Source organism: Schistocerca americana, chromosome 6, assembly GCF_021461395.2.
Source record: "Schistocerca americana isolate TAMUIC-IGC-003095 chromosome 6, iqSchAmer2.1, whole genome shotgun sequence".
Taxonomy (NCBI): domain Eukaryota; kingdom Metazoa; phylum Arthropoda; class Insecta; order Orthoptera; family Acrididae; genus Schistocerca; species Schistocerca americana.
The window spans coordinates 151,497,660-151,514,975 of NC_060124.1; the positions used below are offsets into that span (position 1 = coordinate 151,497,660).

Genomic DNA, 17,316 nt, shown 5'->3' on the forward strand with positions numbered 1-17,316 from the left:
AAAATCAGTTGAACACTTTTTTAAATGATCTAAAAATGGTGTAAAAATTACATTTTGCATTTTCCTCTAGTCGGCATTCTACAGGAATGGCACCAGTATGCGTAAATGTTTCTAATAGTTAATCCTTTTTGTACAGTCTCTGTAGAAATTTGCCCAAGTAGGGGAAATATTATAAAATTGCTATCTCCAAGCAATGGAAACTCCTCATTGGAATATCTGCAGTGTTGGAAAAGATAGATTGCTGCTTACCATAAAGAAGGCAAGTTGCAGACAGGCAGAACTAAAAGACCTTGCGCAAAGCTTTGGCACAGCCTTCATCAACAAAAGAGGAACGAAGAAATGCACACCATTCATACACACAAGCAAGCATACCTCACACATACGACTGCCAACTCGGGCAGCTCAGGCCAGAATGACAATGCCAAATTCATTCTGGCCTGAGCTGCTAGAGTTGGTGGTCACGAGTGTGTGTGTGTGTGTGTGTGTGTGTGTGTGTGTGTGTGTGTGTTTCTCTTTTTATGATGAAGGCTGCGGCCGAAAACCCTGTGTAAGTGTCTTTCAGTTGTGCCTGTCTGCAACTTAACGTGTCTTCTTTACGGTAAGCAGCAATTTTATCTTTTCCTACATTGTTAAAATTGCCATTTTGTTATGTAAATGATTCAGGGAGTTTGAAATTGTGTCTTAGTCCCAAGAATTAAATTTGACACCAGGTACCCCAAAGGTCTGTTATTATCTGCCTAATATTCTCTTTAAGGTAGATTAGTTTGATACTTAAAAATTAATCATATTTCCATTATATATACAAAGTGCATATTTTTAATAGGGTTATTGATACCACCTCTTGTTAGTTAATGATTTGACATTTAGTCTTCATCAGATTATATTCAACATTCTCCCAATATAATGATCAAAAAGTTGGGAAGTAGATCTAGAAGATATTTGCATATCACTAATCTTAGGTTGACAATGAAAATTATAACATATAAAATAGAAAAATATCAGATAAACAGAGAAAATCCTGTACAACTTCTTCAAAAATAACCAGCAATAAATGTCATTGCAAAAAACTTTTCAAAATGGAAATGCCAGAAATAAACAGTAAATTTTGTAGATGAGCATATTTATAGATGTATTTCAATATTTTATATCATTTATTTTTCTAATGTTGACTAGCATTTCTAAAATGCAACAAATTTGTTTTGAAAGCTACATGTTTTAGGTTGTACATATATGGTCCATCCCAGGCCTGGGAATTGACTAAATGAGTGTGGCAAAATGTCGTAAAACCGCACTCAAATTGGCTGGTAGAACAGACATTTAACGCTAGAACAGACCCAAGGCACTTCTCATATGCCCAGTTTGCCACTTTAATGAATATTCATGCCAACTGGGGTGCAATCTGTGATTGGGTGTTGCACTGCATTGCAGCCCCTAGAGATACAGAAGGTACCGACTCATGACATGAACAGGATTTCAATTTTTGAAATTTAACTGCTTTTCTCTGGTGAAGAAAGAGATTCTCTTATTCATTTACGCATTTGGGTTAATGGTTGAAGACACCTGGAGATATAACATGACCATATTCTTTAGATTCTACTGCATTCTCCCTGCCAAGTAAAACTGAATGTTGTATCAGTAAGCTGATACAGGCCTTATTTGATCACAGACAAGAGGTAGACTACTGCTGTGATAGAGTTGTGCCACATGGGGGAGGGTAATCTTGTGAGAATTGGAGTTGGAGTGTCAGGCATGTTTGTCATATTGTGCTGTTGAGCCAGCACATCCATGCTGTTGGAGCAGTCCTTTACTGTAGCTTGACAAGAACTATATTAGGAAGTGGAAAATATATTTTGGCAATGCTCTGTAAAGGTTCACATTTGCCTTTGACTATGGGACAAACAAACAAAGGTGGTTACTAAATTCACAGTATTTGCCATTGCACTCAGCAATGCTAAGTCTTTTGTTAAGTTTAGAATCACAGATAGTCATTTTTAGAAGTATGTGCGAATTCTGTAGGCCTATCAAAATTTTTAGGTTGGTGCATAAGTTCGAAGCTTTCCTTTTGCGTGTTGTTATTCCGGTTGCTATGAGTCTGTTTATTGATTGTAATTTTTCATTTGTAGTTCACTGTTGCTATTTGAGTTTACATATTGTCATTTGGAGATAGTGAGTGAAGCTGTGGATGCTGGAAAATGCAATGTCAAGTGGAGAAATTGGAATATTTCCAATATATTCTTCTGTTTAGTTCAATAGAGGAGTGCCAGCAGTGGAGGCATTTGTGCCGTGTATGAGGATAATGACATTGGACAGGGCATGGTAAGAAAATGGTATTATCTTTTTTAAGGAGGATTGTTTTGACATTAGTGACTTCATGAAGAACTTTGTGGGTTGATGAACATCGTTTATGTACATTAATCCACAATAACCCATGTCATTGTACTCTAGAACAGGCAGATGTGATGAACCATGATCATTCCATCATTGTGCAACATTTGCATGCAATGGGGAAGATTCAAAAATCAGGTGTATGGTTTTTGATTGCTCTAAGTGAAAATCACAAAAATCAACTGGTGGTCATATGTGCATCTCAGCCTTTATCATTACTGGCGATGAGGAATGGTATCTTATGCCATAAAGAAAAGAAAGGAATGATTGAGCCCAAATAAAGCAGCAACCCCTTGTTCAAAGACCTGCATGCGTCCACAAAGGACAAAGCTATGCATCTGGTGGAACAGCGATGGTGTAGTGTACTACACATTGATTTCTAGAGGTGAAACTGTCACTGCCTACATTTGTCAACAGCTAAGATGTCTTGCAGATGCAGTCCAACAATAATAACCAGGAAGACTGCATGTAGTGATGCACTCCACAATAACGCCTGGGGGACTGATGACCTCAGATGTTAAGTCCCATAGTACTCAAAGCCAATAACGCTTGCCTGCATTCTGCTAGACAGACAAAAAGAACTATATAGTGATTGGTTTGAGGAGTCATGTCACACCCACCTTATTCACATGATCTTGTGCCCTCAGAGTTTCACCATTGCCGCTGTCTATCAAACGATCTTCAAGGAACTTTCTTGCTGAAAATGCACTCTGAACGGGGCTCAAAGTGTGCAGGACATTCATCATGTTGATACCACATTATTTGACACAAATGAAAGGGTTGGACTTCCATCGGTCCAGGTAAGGTACATCTCAGGAACCGCCTGTACTGTCGCCCAATAAGAGTGCCATCAATGGAATACAAGCCAGTGATGTGGTGTCCTACAATACCACACCATACGTTGTCATGCCACTGATGTTGACGTTCAACCCAGTCAATCCAGTGTGGGTTTTCTGGTGACCACTAGTGCATTTTGCGTAAGTTGACATTCGCTTGGTTTGTAAACATGACCTCATCGGTAAACAGTACCCTACACATGAACCCATAGTCTTGCCATAGAACCCACTTACAGTATTTCCGGCAATTGTGAATGTCGTTGCCACGGAGGCCTTGATGTAGTGCCATGTGATATGGATGGTACTATGCCTGCGCAGAATACGCAACATGATTGTTTGAGGGATTCCCATAGTTCTCTCCATTTCACAAATACTTGCATGAGGGTTTATTGCAGTGGCTGCCAGGACAGATACCTCTGCTGCTTCATGTGTTATGCCTATACTCCGGATCCGCATTCGTGGAGACAACAGCTCTGTTGTGCGATTTGTTCTAACGATATTCATGAAGGTTGGGTGTGTCGGAAGATGTCTATAAGGATACCACTGGGCGTGCACCTGTGCCACATGTGTACCAGTATGGTGACTTTCTCCATACAGTAATATCATGGTAACCATTTCCTCATTTGTGAATACCATTTTGAATGCCTAGAACGGATGGACAGGTAGATTAATACCACGAAGACAACAGTGACACCAATTATAGATTGCAGTACACTGCTGCCATGTACCTCTACATACTTTCTCACAGAACAACCTGCTTTGTATTGAGCTATTCCCACACATTCTGTACGCAAATGCAGAGGCAAAGAGTTGACCTAGGCAGTGTAACGGGGCAGTGTACATCGGCTGATACTATTGCATAGTTTTTACATAGATAAAGATGACACATGTGAGGGACACCATTATGTACATATCAGTGTTTGTGGCAGGAATCCCTGTTATTACTTTCGGCCCTCATGATAACAGTGAAAGTAAGAATGTGTATATCAATCACATCGCAATTACAAGCAATGTGCAGGTCACGCATGCACAGCAGAAAGTGTGATAGCAGCAAGTTTTGTTCATTTCATGTGTCAACTTTGCATTTAGGATGTAATTGACGTACTGTGGTGCAACCAATGCCATTGTTATTGTGATTTCTCATGTTATTGATTGTGTATGAAATAATATAGGGTTTCCATTTAAAAGAACATAAGTTCGTGTAAAATCCAATATAGGGTTTCCATTTAAAAGAACATAAGTTCTTGTAAAATCCAATATTTGCCCATGGTGTAAAATGTCTCATAGCATTTACTTTCGTGAGCCCCTACCGTACGTATTCATGAAAGCCATTTGTCAGTAACTGTTGTGATTCCAGAGATATTGGCTATGAAAAGTTTAGTTGGGGCACCTTATATATTCCTCTAATCACTGATCGTCCAATATCATATTATGCACTTTCTCGATGTGTTCATCTGTAGTTGCAGTTTTCAAATGTTCTCAATGTAGATCTTAAACCAAAATTTAATTTTAGCTGCTCATTTCTCGACTCATAAAAAATGGAAAAGTGGACGTCTCATAAACTTTTACCATAGTTATCACCGCAGGTTATAATATACCCAAAATAAAGGATTTTGTGAACACACCCATATTCCAAGATAAAAGTTTCTTTTAAGCCGTGTAAACTAAACTGTTCCACATACTACGAAGTTGGTACTTCACTTCTGTTAATGCATAGCATCTACAAAACAGAAACAAAATTTCATTGATATTGACACTCTCTCTGTGCCACTTCGAAATTTTTATTCTTCTCAGTAATGAACACACAGAGTATTCAGTCATCTGAGTTTCCTATTACCTTGTTCCGGCAATTTCACCAAATAGCAGACAGAGCAAAGTCTAATTCCTTAACATAGAAATCTGTCTGTACACCTATGTCAACATTCTAGATTGCCTCAGTTATTTATGTATTATTGCTACTATACTTGGTTTTACATGTCTTGATAAATTATGGAGTCTTCAAACTGTAAAAAAGCTAATGTAGTTTAATATTGTATGTACAGTAATGTCACTTTCATGCCTCTTAATCGAATACTATTACCAGCTGTACTATACTTTTTGTGTCAATATTTTTTTCATTAATTCAAAATTTCCTGTCCAAAGCAATTAGTATGTGATAGTTAGAGAATTAATTGTGAAGTAACTTTTTCATAATTATAAATATTTGTCTGCTTCAGATAGTTCTTATGCTCTAGACTCCAGACGATGAATCTCAGATTGTGATTGTGATGAAACGAATAGTATACAATGAGGGAGAAATAAGTTAGCTTGTGAGAAATGAGAAGTCCAGAGTGGGAAACAATAATTTTATGATCATACAATGTAAGCTTTCACGGCCGGTATTGTCTTCACTTAAAACTTCCGGGCTGATAGGCCGTGGTCGAAGTATAAAACTCTCTCCTGACGTTTCGTCTCCGACTGCGGGAGACATCCTCGGAGGTAAAGCGCTTTACCTCCGAGGATGTCTCCCGCAGTCGGAGACGAAACGTCAGGAGAGAGTTTTATACTTCGACCACGGCCTATCAGCCCGGAAGTTTTAAATGAAGAATAATTTTATGAAAAGGATAGATTGTTACTCACCATGTAGGGGAGACGTTGAGTCTCAGACAGGCACAACGAAAAGACTTATCTGTCAGTGTCTCTGTTCCCACTTCAGGTCAACACAACCTTGTATTCCATCACTGCACACACTACTCCATTTCCCCTTCTCTGCTTCTTTTTTCCCCTTCTCTGCTTCTTTTTTCCCCTTCTCTGCTTCTCTTCTTTTTTCCCCTTCTCTGCTTCTCTTCTTTTTTCCCCTTCTCTGCTTCTCTTCTTTTTCCCCCCTTCTCTGTATCTCTTCTTCCCCCCCCCCCCCACCTTCTCTGTATCTCTTCTTTCCCCCCCCTTCTCTGTATCTCTTCTTTTTCCCCCTTCTCTCCTTTCTTCTTTTTTTACCCTTCTCTCCTTTCTTCTTTTTTTACCCTTCTCTCCTTTCTTCTTTTTTTTTTACCCTTCTCTCCTTTCTTCTCTTCCCCCCCCCCCCCCCCCCCCCGTTCTCTCCTTTCTTCTTCTTCTTCTTCTTCTTCTTCTTCTTCTTCTTCTTTTTTTTTTTTTTTTTACCCTTCTCTGCTCCTCTTCTTTTTTTTACCCTTCTCTGCTCCTCTTCTTTTTTTTACCCTTCTCTGCTCCTCTTCTTTTTTTTACCCTTCTCTGCTCCTTTTTTTTACCCTTCTCTGCTTCTCTTTTCTACTCTGGTGCCGTGCCCCCTTCCCCCCCCCCCCCCCTCCCCCCTCCATCCAAACCTGACCCTACTCTGTCCCCACCAAGTCTCTGCATGCTCCCACAAGCAGCATTACACATTACACCTTTCCCCAAGCCACCCTGCTATACCCCCCCCCCCCCTTTTCCCCATCACATGCCTCCTTACCCCCACCACCAGATTGCTGCTTCCATCAGGTGCAGTTACAACTTAGTCTGGTCACAGCAGCATCTGTGTTTTCTACTTCAGAAGAAGGGAATTCGTCCAATTGGCAGGAATGAGAAATGTATAGCAGCCATTTCATTGTGCCTCTCTGTGACTCAGGGTCTCCTCTATGTGGGGGAGTAGCATTCTGTCCTTTTCGTAATATTGTTGGTTTGTGAGAAATGATTGACAAGAACAACAACATTAAAGTTCTCATCATGATAGTTACAGATGGCAGTTTGAAATGACAGATACATACCTCATGGATATATTTACAAGATAGGTTAGATCACACATTTCTTCTCCTTTGTGTTACACCATGTATACCCAAAAAAGGTTAGAAAATATTTTCTTTATAACCAGATAACTTCTAGGGAGCAACCACTTGTTAAAAACTTTAGGAGAGGAACTAAATGTATTGCCAATGTTGTTGCTGCCTTTATTGTGTGCCATATTTTCTATGTTATTTCCTTACCTTGGCATGAATTCTTTGTTTAATAATAGATGTCACATTCGCATATCCTGGACAAAAACCATTATTTATCAACTGTGATTTTGGTATTGATTTGACATCGCGAGTTGCAATAGTTGGACCAAATGGTGTTGGAAAGTCAACTTTCTTGAAGCTGTTAACAGGAGATCTTGAGCCACAGCGGGGAGAAGTCAAGAAAAATCATCGTCTGGTGAGTGAAAATTGCATATTGATACAAGTAGTAAAGATGTACAATGAAAGGACTTTAGATGTTTTCCAAAATTATAGTGGAAGCAGCATAAAATTAAGGCAGATGTGGAGTAAAAGTAAAGAAATGTTAAAAATATAGAATACATTTGCTTTAGTTTACCAGTAAGTTGCAAAAATGAAATGAGCGAGAGTTAGTGATGGCAGGTACGTAAAGGTAGTACAGCTGAGATAACAGCAGCATACAAAGGTATGCAGAACTCAGGTGTTTTAAATACAATTTCTTACTTAGCGAGATGTAACTGTTTCTTCCAATGTGATACTACCCTCTTTACATTTGTGTGACTGCATTCTCATGGACTACTTCTCCAAATTTGTCATTAGTTTAAAATCTGTAATTGATATATTTGCTACACCATATTTTTATAAGTAACTTTTAAATTAACAAGTCGTATATTCTCTTCATTGTTACATACATGAAATGAATTAAACGACAACTTCCATCATACAATTTACAAGTGAGTAAGGAAGATATCAAGATTATAGTTTAAAATACCGTAGACACCACAGTCATTAGAGTTAGTAAGCGAGTAGTTCCTGTATCTCAAGTTCATTTTCCATCTCTTACAACATGTCTACTATTAATACACACATCAAAAAAAGTTTATTCGGCGTAGATCCCTCAGAGTGGTTGGTGGGTCACGTCGTCGATAGACAGTGCTTTTCAATCTGTCCCAGGCATGTTGTATAGGGTTCATGTCTGGAGGACATGCTGGCTACTCTAGTCAAGCGATGTCGTTATCCTGAAGGAAGTCATTTACAAGATGTGCATGATAGTTCCTGTCTCTATATCTTCTCAATGTCCGAACAACATTGCTTTGGTTCACTCCGAGACCCTTGTTGAGAGCCCTTCCTGGCACAAAGTAACAATGCGGATGCGATCGAACCGCGGTGTTGACTGTCCAGGCATGGTTGATCTACAGACAACACAAGCCGTGTAAACAACAGTGAATCATTAGAGTTAAGACAGACTAAATCCAGTTGCATCTTCCCAAAAAAATGTTGAATAAAACTGTCATTATGTAAGTATACAGGCTGTCCCAGGAGGAATGCCAATATTCAGGCATATGACAGTACGATCATTCAAAACTAAATAATTTAGTACACATGGGGTCTAAAATACATACCTTAAGATCTACAAGCACAACTTCATCTTCAAATGTAACTAAATGGTTCCAGAGACATATTAAAGTCTCAAACATCTATAATGTATATATGCAGACTGAAGTGACAAATGAAAATTTATACCAAGGCTGAGGTTCAAACCTGGGTCTCCTGCTCACTTTGCAGATGCTATCCTGACACAGTGGCTTTGCACAGCTGTGCAGCCTACCACAGCACACTTCCTTCCTCAATCCAAATTCCCATTTACACATCAACCCACTTGGTATACCCCCTAAACTTGGACAGCACTGCAGAGGCTCTCCAACTGTGTTGGAATAGCACCACAGCATCGAACAAAATGGGGGACCATGCCTGAAACCCAGGCATAAATGCTTTAATAAAATGAAGCTATATGGTTCCTGAGACCTTTACAAGTCTTTAACATCTATGTTGTATACATGCAGACTGAAATGGTGAATGAAAATTTGTACTAATGCTGTTAGAGTTTTGGGGGAATAACTCCACTTGGGCTGAAGCGTGAATGGGAATTTGGATCTAAGATGAATGCTTGTTAGGATAGGCCATGCAGTTGTGCAAAGCTATTGTGGCAGGGTGGAATAGTGGTTAGCACATCTGCCTCCAGAGGAGGTGGCCCGGGTCCAAATACCAGACTTTGTACAAATTTTCATTTGTCACTTCAGTCTGCTTATATACTTTATCGTTGATAATGTGAAACAGATATCTCCTACTGGAAGCACTTTGCTTTCCATGTTTTGATAGGACCAACACAAATTGTTTAATAAACATCAGCTCTAAATTGCATACCTTATAGCTATGGGCGGTTGTTCAGTAGAAGAAATGTGTTTTACAGTACTGCAGTGCTCACAATTCATAAGGTAGCCATTTTAGAGCCCATGTTTACTAAAACGTTTTTTGCTTTGAGTGATCATTCCTATCACATCCCTGAATAACAGCCATTCCTTCTGGAACATCCTGTATTGGTAGGCATGTGACAGCACACGCTACCTAATACGTTCCAAACCACTGCACATAAATATGATTCTTTTGGGGCTCATACCTCGGGTTCTGTTGGTGATAAGAAGGTAGGGTCAAGATTTTAGGTACCTCTTGGGCTAGGGACCATATATATACAGGTTTGTCTTAGTGTCACTATCCAACAGTAAAGGGTCAAAGTATGAATATCACACACTTCCTCCTGATTACGCAAGTGGAACAAATCAGTTGGTTCTTCTTGCATATGACGTGGTCTATGGTGGGCCTTAAGGGGTTTGTGGAGGCATCATTAGTTCAGGTGCAGTTCCTTAGAAAACAACAAAAGAAAGCCTTTTTATGACTTGTTCACACCACAACCGAGCTGCCGATTCCAAGATGGCTATGCACAGCAAATAGTTGAAATTTTAACATGTTCCTAAGATCCGATCATTAACAACCTTGAAAATTTTCTTGATATCCTAATCTTCTTCCAAGATACAGAGGTTTATAGATACCCAACATGTACTCATCAAATATGCATACATTATAAAGTGACGCAGTGCAGAGAAATATGCTGTAAAGTGTCTCGTCAGTTTGGGAACCCCATGTTGTGGTACTGAAGCACATGCAAAATTTTTGTGCACATAAAATCTGGTCTGAGGTGTAAAATTAGTTTTGTGTTATTACAATTTCACATAAGCAAACTGTTGAAATTTTACTGCTCCTAGCAGAACACAAAAAAGTTGAATACGTTCCTATTTACAAGAGGCAGACTGCAAAGGGGGGTACCAGCTGCCTCATTCTACCTTCATCAGGACCTTTAAAGATGTTCCCAATAATCGAGCATGTGAAATTCGTGTCTTTTTTATGCTAAGAAAGGAGACAGTGGCAGTAGGAAGAGATGGAAAAGTAATAAATATTGAAAGATAGTAGACAGTAATTGTAGTATAGAAAGAGTAAAGAAGACAATGGCAGTGTGAGAGGAAGAGGACACAGTGGCAGTAGAACATTGTTGACAGTTACAGGACAGTTCTACGTTGAAGGAGACATTGCTAGTGGGAGATGAATAAAGAGAAGGAGAAAGTGGAAGTGGGTAAGAGCCAGTGGTAATGAGACGCCGTATAACAATGACAATGAGGAGGGGAGAGATAGTGACAGTAAGAAGAGACAGCAGCATTGGGAAGGAATGAATGAGATAGTAGCAGTGAGAGAGAGCAAGAAGGAGACTGACAGTGGGAGGAGACAGGAGTAGTATTGTGGTGGTGGTGGTGGTGGTAGCAGGAGGAGGAGGGCAGAATGAAGAAGACTGTGGCTGTGGGACAGGAGACAGTCACAGGGAAACAGAGAGAGAGAGAGAGAGAGAGAGAGAGAGAGAGAGAGAGAGAGAGAGAGAGTGGGTAAGTGGGAGTGGATGGGTCCGGCTGACATACAGCAGTGGACTAACGGGTGTGTGTAAGTCAGTTAGGTGAGCTCATGGGCGTGAAAGGTGAGTTACATGTTGGAAAGGGCATGAAGATATTCACATCCTAAAATTTTTGGGAAAATTTTTAAGAGTACTGAGGAAGGTAGAACGAGGCAGCTGGTATCCCACTTTTCAGTCAGTGTCTTTTAAACAGTAGCATTTTTCTACTGGTAATAAACAGGCACCACAATGTTAGTCCGTATAACAAGAAGACAATATAGTCATACACCTAGAACAGTTTTAGTCAAGACAACAGCCGAAGAAGCCTACTACATTCATGTCTCCCCTTAGAAGAATTACAGGAGATATTACCCAGAAGATGAAGCTATGAGCCATTACATCCAGAAATATGATAGTGTGGACAGTTGTCGATCAGATGAGCAGAGTTATAGATCACAGAAGCAGTGAAATAACTGTCATTGTTTAATAACCATAACAAACATGGTAGTGAAAGTGTGGGGGAAGTATTCGTGGGACCCAAATATGCAATACATTATTATTTAACACTATCATGCTCTCACTCATTGACATAGTTGCAGTGGCAGAAAAATCTTGGCTGGTTTGTTGCAGAAATCCTAGATATGCAAGGTCAGTTGGTCCTTTACTTAGTCTGCCTTGCAAGTTCTTGACGGTGAAGGACTATCCAGATGCATCCAACACCAAATGGAGCTTCCAAAAATCAACTTCTTGCCAAATAATACAAAGCCCCCATTATAGACAAAATTAGTCAAAATATACATATTAAAAATACACCCCTGGTCATAGTACTCCCTTGTGCTGAAATGGAAGTATTACAAAATAAACAAGTAACAGAATCATTTAGTGTTTAAATAAATAAATAAAATAAAGGGCTAACAGAAATATTTAGTTTTCATTATACATAAATTAATGGCATTTGTCACAGCACCATACAATTATGCAATATACAGAATTAAGAGAATTATACTTCAAGAACTGGAGGGGACATGTCACAACATTAGAAAAAATTAAATAAATTTCACTTACAGTGTCTTACTTGCAAGTATCATCATTATTTAATAATACTGAGAGTGGCAGCCTGTTCACGCCGAACTTTGAATGTTCTGTATGTATTCCCTTGTGTTGCACATGACATAATTGAACCAGTGTTTATTCATAGCATGTGTATTAGGGAGGGGGCAGGAACAACATTGCCAGGGACAAAGTTTGTGTAGAATCCATTTCTGCTGCTAGGCATATATAGTGCAACTCATTGGCAGTTCAGTGCCACCTTTGCTGTCGACCTAACTTGTTCTGTTCAGGTACAGTGATTGTTTATGCTAGCACTGTTTTGTTGTTCTTTCATTATTATGGTGACAAGTTTAAGCAAACAAAATCCAACTGTTACATTTTGTTTTCTGCTCAGCAAAAATGCTGCTGAAACTGTTTTAATGTTGAGAACTGCTTATCAAGTGTACAGTGGTTTGCTCTATTTAAAATGGTGACATTTCAATTGATGATAAGTTTTGTTCTGGGCTGTCATCAACTGCCCGAATCAACAAAAATATTGAAAAAATTGAAGACTTTATGCAAACAGACTGTCAGCAGACAATTGATCAACTGTCAGAGATTAGTAGGTTATTTTGGAGCTCAATTCAGCAGATTTGTGGCAGACAGAAGACTGGCTCTTCCACCACAACAATACACCTGCACACACAGACTCTCTATGTTAGTTTTTGGCTAAAAATGCCATGGTTCTGCTGCCCCATGCATCTTACTCTCCTGACCTGACTCATGTCAGGACGAAAGGACACTGATTTGACAACACTGAAGAAGTCAAAAGAAAAAAAAGAAAATGCGGGAGGAGCTGTCAGCCATTTCTAAAGACGACCAAAAAAAAAAAATGTTTCGGATAGTGGAAGCACTGGCGAAACAAAAGTGTTAGTCATAGTGGAGACTATTTTGAAGGGGATAAGATTGCTTTGGGAGCAATTTGAAAATATATAGCTTTTAAAAAATAATTCCTCTTTCATTGTTACCTCCTCATATATTGTAGGTTGTTGAAAATAGAGAATGTAATTCTCAAGACTAAAATCTGGAGCAGTTAATGTGATCTGTAATAGGCAATAAACACAGTCAAGGCAAACACAAGTAAACTGTATGTAAGTATTTATGAGGACATTTTGTAAAATGGTGCGAGTAATATAAAAGGAATAGGCAGTAGGTGTATGGATAAATGGTAAGTATTAGAAAAGAGGACAAATGTCAGGCACTCAGCTGTACTGATGTGAATTTTCATTTTGGGCTGAACTCTGGCATTTCAAGTCAGGAGGCTCATCATGTTACAGTTCATTTAAAAAACTGATGTGAACTGGTTTTTAGCTCCAGTAGTATAAGGTTTCAGTACTTCATAATTTAGTTTGTGATACTTGTAATCTGTGTGAAATATGCTATATCTACTTTCCAATATTTTATAGCGGATTGGCCGTTTTGATCAACATTCTGGTGAACACCTAACTGCTGAGGAATCTCCTGCTGAATATCTTATAAGACTTTTTGACTTGCCATATGAAAAGGCACGGAAACAGTTAGGAACATTTGGACTTTCAAGTCATGCACATACCATTAAAATGAAAGACCTGTCTGGTGGACAGAAAGCCCGTGTTGCTCTAGCAGAACTATGTCTTAATGCACCTGATGTTGTTATATTGGTGAGTAACATTTCCAAGTGCTATTAAAATATTAAGCTTTATACACTATGTTGCAGACAAATTGGCAACTTTTGTGACATATTAAATTCAACTCTTTTCTGTCCTCTGTCATTTGGCACACCTGTATGAAAATCATCATAATAGTAATTATTCACTTTAATTATTATTATATGTTTTGTGATTCTGTATCATTTACACCCTATGAAATAAAAAATTAAAACAAATATGAGACAATGTGATAAGGAATTTTGTCCAAAGGGTCCACTCCAGTGTACATTTCAGCACTTACCTCTCTCTCCCTCTCTCTCTCTCTCTCTCTCTCTCTCTCTCTCTCTCTCTCTCTCTCTCTGTGTGTGTGTGTGTGTGTGTGTGTGTGTGTGTGTGTGTGTGTGTGTGTGTGTGTGTGTGTGTACAAATTTCTTATATTGGACTTATTGCCACTAGGCTCATTACAATTGATTTAATGGAGCAAGATATAACAGACACCTGCATTCAGTTTGCAATGCACATTTACCATAAAATGAGTTCTCTTTATGCTGCAAGGCCTAGAGTAGTTACAGATATTATTTGGCACTTTGTTGAATCAGTTTCATCAGCTTCAGTTATATCTCTGACCTGAAACCATTCTGTGTAGTACAGTGGCATTTCTCCACTAAGCAGGTTTTCATCAACCAGATAAGTGGCTTTACATATTTTTTAAATATGTGTGTAGTTCGCATTATTTTCATTGTTAGAAAAGTAAAGGCTGTTTCTGTTTTGTACACCAGGATGAACCTACAAACAATCTTGACATAGAATCTATAGATGCTCTTGCTGATGCTATCAACGATTATAAAGGAGGTAAGGAATGATTGCATCCTTCATTTACTTTTTGCTTAACATATACACATAAATTACTTCTGATTAATGCAAATTGTTAGCTGAGATTATTTAGAGGATTCATACTTGCATATAAAATATACTGTGTGCTTTGAAACTTTACTAAAATCAAAATTAACATCTCTGAAAACTAAACCATATTTTAACAACATGATAAAAGCAATGTGTTTATAGTTCACCAGCTCTTATATTCTGTAGAGTCACTGGCGTGTACTGTATAACATCTTCAAAAGAACTGAAATAGTTCCACACTTTGTACTACGTACCATACTGTTTGTTCTTCCACCTTTGTTAAGTAAGCATTGTTTTGTTTAATTGCAGTTCTTAGATACACAGGGTGTACATTGTCTGGGAACACTTTCAGTTATTTCTTGCACAAGAACTAAACATTCTACAGATGTCATACATACTGCATTTTGAAGAAAAACTCTGAAAGTTTTTTTACAGACATTAAATATGCGAACCATGAGTGACCCAGCAGATGTCAATACGGTAATCGAATTCTTGTCATACCCGTCCCAGCATGGCATCGCCAACTGTGGCAGTTGCTCCCTGTATTCTCTCCCAGAGTTGTACTACATCATGTGGTAGAGGTGGTACATACACCAGATCTGTAAAGTGTCCCCACAGAAAAGTCACACGGAGTGAGATTTGGTGATCATGGAGGCCATTTCATGAAACAGCTGTTCCCCTTCTGTAGCATGGCACCTGCACTCGCCATGTTTGTGACTAGCACTGACTATCGGCAAATTACCCAACCACGCTGTGGCGGTATACATGAAAAAAAAAAAAAAAAAAAAAAAAAAAAAAACTTTCAGGGTTTCCTTTCAAAATGACATATCTATATCATCTGTACAATGTTTGGTTCCTGTGCAATAAATAATTGAAAGTGTTCCTGAACTTTATGTACACCCTGTAATAGTACATTTTAGACAAACTGGTATGACAGTACATTTCAAAACATTAATGAAATTTATTTGGAACTAACATGCCTGTGCCTTTATAGGTGTGATCATCGTCTCCCACGATGAACGACTAATCAGAGAAACAGACTGCACACTCTGGGTTATTGAAGACCAGACAATTAATGAAGTTGACGGGGACTTTGACGACTATCGAAAGGAACTTTTGGACAGTCTGGGCGAAGTCATTAATAGTCCTAGCATTATTGCAAATGCTGCTGTGCAGCAATAGTGATGTTTTACATAGCCATTTCACAGACTCCAAGATAATGTGTTTTTAAGACCTGTAACAGTGGCATTGTTAGCTTCTGTAGAATCTGGTTCAGAATGTGTGAAAGGCTTCCATCCAGTGAAATTTTTGAATTGCAATATTAATTTTCTATTAGTCTTGTACATATATGATCAGTGTGCGTGTATTTAAATTTAATGCAACCTTTTGTCAAAATAAAAATATTTTTAATACAAAATTTGTCCATATTTTGCTTGTAAAACCATCATTTTTTAACATTAAGTAAGGCTCAGTAGTTACAGTGAAGACATTGCCACCAATAGGACATTAGTCTCTCTGGCACAGGATATGTGGGCCATTATTGGGCATTCTGTTTTTACTGTGTGGCAAGTTTGTATGAGACATTGTGATGATAAGAGCTAATCAACAAATTTTAAGTGTTCTTAACATATTTGCATTATTTAAATCACTTCCAGGCTAAACAATACAATAATCAATGGCAGTTAATGCAGTACAGTTAGCTGCTGTGTAGATTAATCCCAAAACAAAGAAGAAAAGGTGAAATGGAAAGATAATTAATTTACTCTTGTGCTCATGTCAGTCAGTGCATTCCATTTTATATGCATTGATTATAAATATTATTATTCTTAAGTTGATGTTAATTGTGTAACTGACCACTGTTATGCAATTGACAGTTTTTGATGAAAAAGGCAAACAATTCAAAAAGTTTCTTAGGGCAAGAATGCAGTAAAAATTAGACATAAAGTGACTTTGTACGTACACAATGCGGCACGGGAACTTTTTGATTTAAAAAAATCATAAATCAGAAAGTATTGGAGACATCAAATTAATTCCTGTTTTTTTGACAAAGAGTAACATCTAAAGTTTTGTTCCTTTAAGTTTTGAAAATGATATCTTGAAGGTGGCCTTCATTCTGCTCAATGCATTTGGAGAGCTAAAATCAGAAGTTTTGGTCCACTTTTTCCTACATGTCTCTGTTGATGATGTTGGCAATAATAACACAAATATTGTTCCGTGGCTCAGCCAGGGTCCTTAGACAATTGGTATAAACCAAGGATTTGAGATAGCCCCCTAAGAAAAAGTCGCATGGCGCTAAATCTGATGAGCATACTGGCCACTGGAGATCACCCCTCAAAGAGATGAGACTATCGGGGATGTGTTCGCTCAACATGGTCATCGATGTTCGTACCGTGTGAGCTGTGGTGCCATCTTGTTGGAAACAGACATCACCCACATCCATTTCTTCAAGTTCTGGAAGAAAAAATTGTTCAATCATTTGAACATAATGCTCAGAAGTGACAGTCACTGCCTTATCATTCTCTTCCAAAAACTATGGGCCAATAACGCCAACTTTAGATTGTGCACACCAGACAGTCACACATTCTGTATGCAGGGGCTGCTCATGAAGTTCTCGGGGTTTTGTGCCACTCCAATACTGGATATTTTGTTTATCCATGCAGCCAGACAATTGAAAATGTGCCTCGTCACTGAAGAACATTAAGGCATCATGAGGCAGCTCATCGATCAAATCTTCACACACATTTTTTCGTGAA

The 17,316-nt window shown here is 38.5% G+C and overlaps 1 protein-coding gene across 1 annotated transcript in view; it reads left to right on the plus strand.

The window, feature by feature from the left end:
• LOC124619463 (ATP-binding cassette sub-family F member 1) overlaps positions 1-15,980 on the plus strand; it is an 85,306-nt gene extending 69,326 nt beyond the window's left edge. The window contains exons 8-11 of the mRNA XM_047145862.1: positions 7,210-7,388; positions 13,439-13,672; positions 14,440-14,512; positions 15,558-15,980. Of these exons, the coding sequence (XP_047001818.1) occupies positions 7,210-7,388; positions 13,439-13,672; positions 14,440-14,512; positions 15,558-15,745 (674 nt within the window). The 3' untranslated portion in view covers positions 15,746-15,980. The remainder of the gene's footprint in view (positions 1-7,209; positions 7,389-13,438; positions 13,673-14,439; positions 14,513-15,557) is intronic.
• The last annotated feature ends 1,336 nt before the right edge of the window (positions 15,981-17,316 follow it).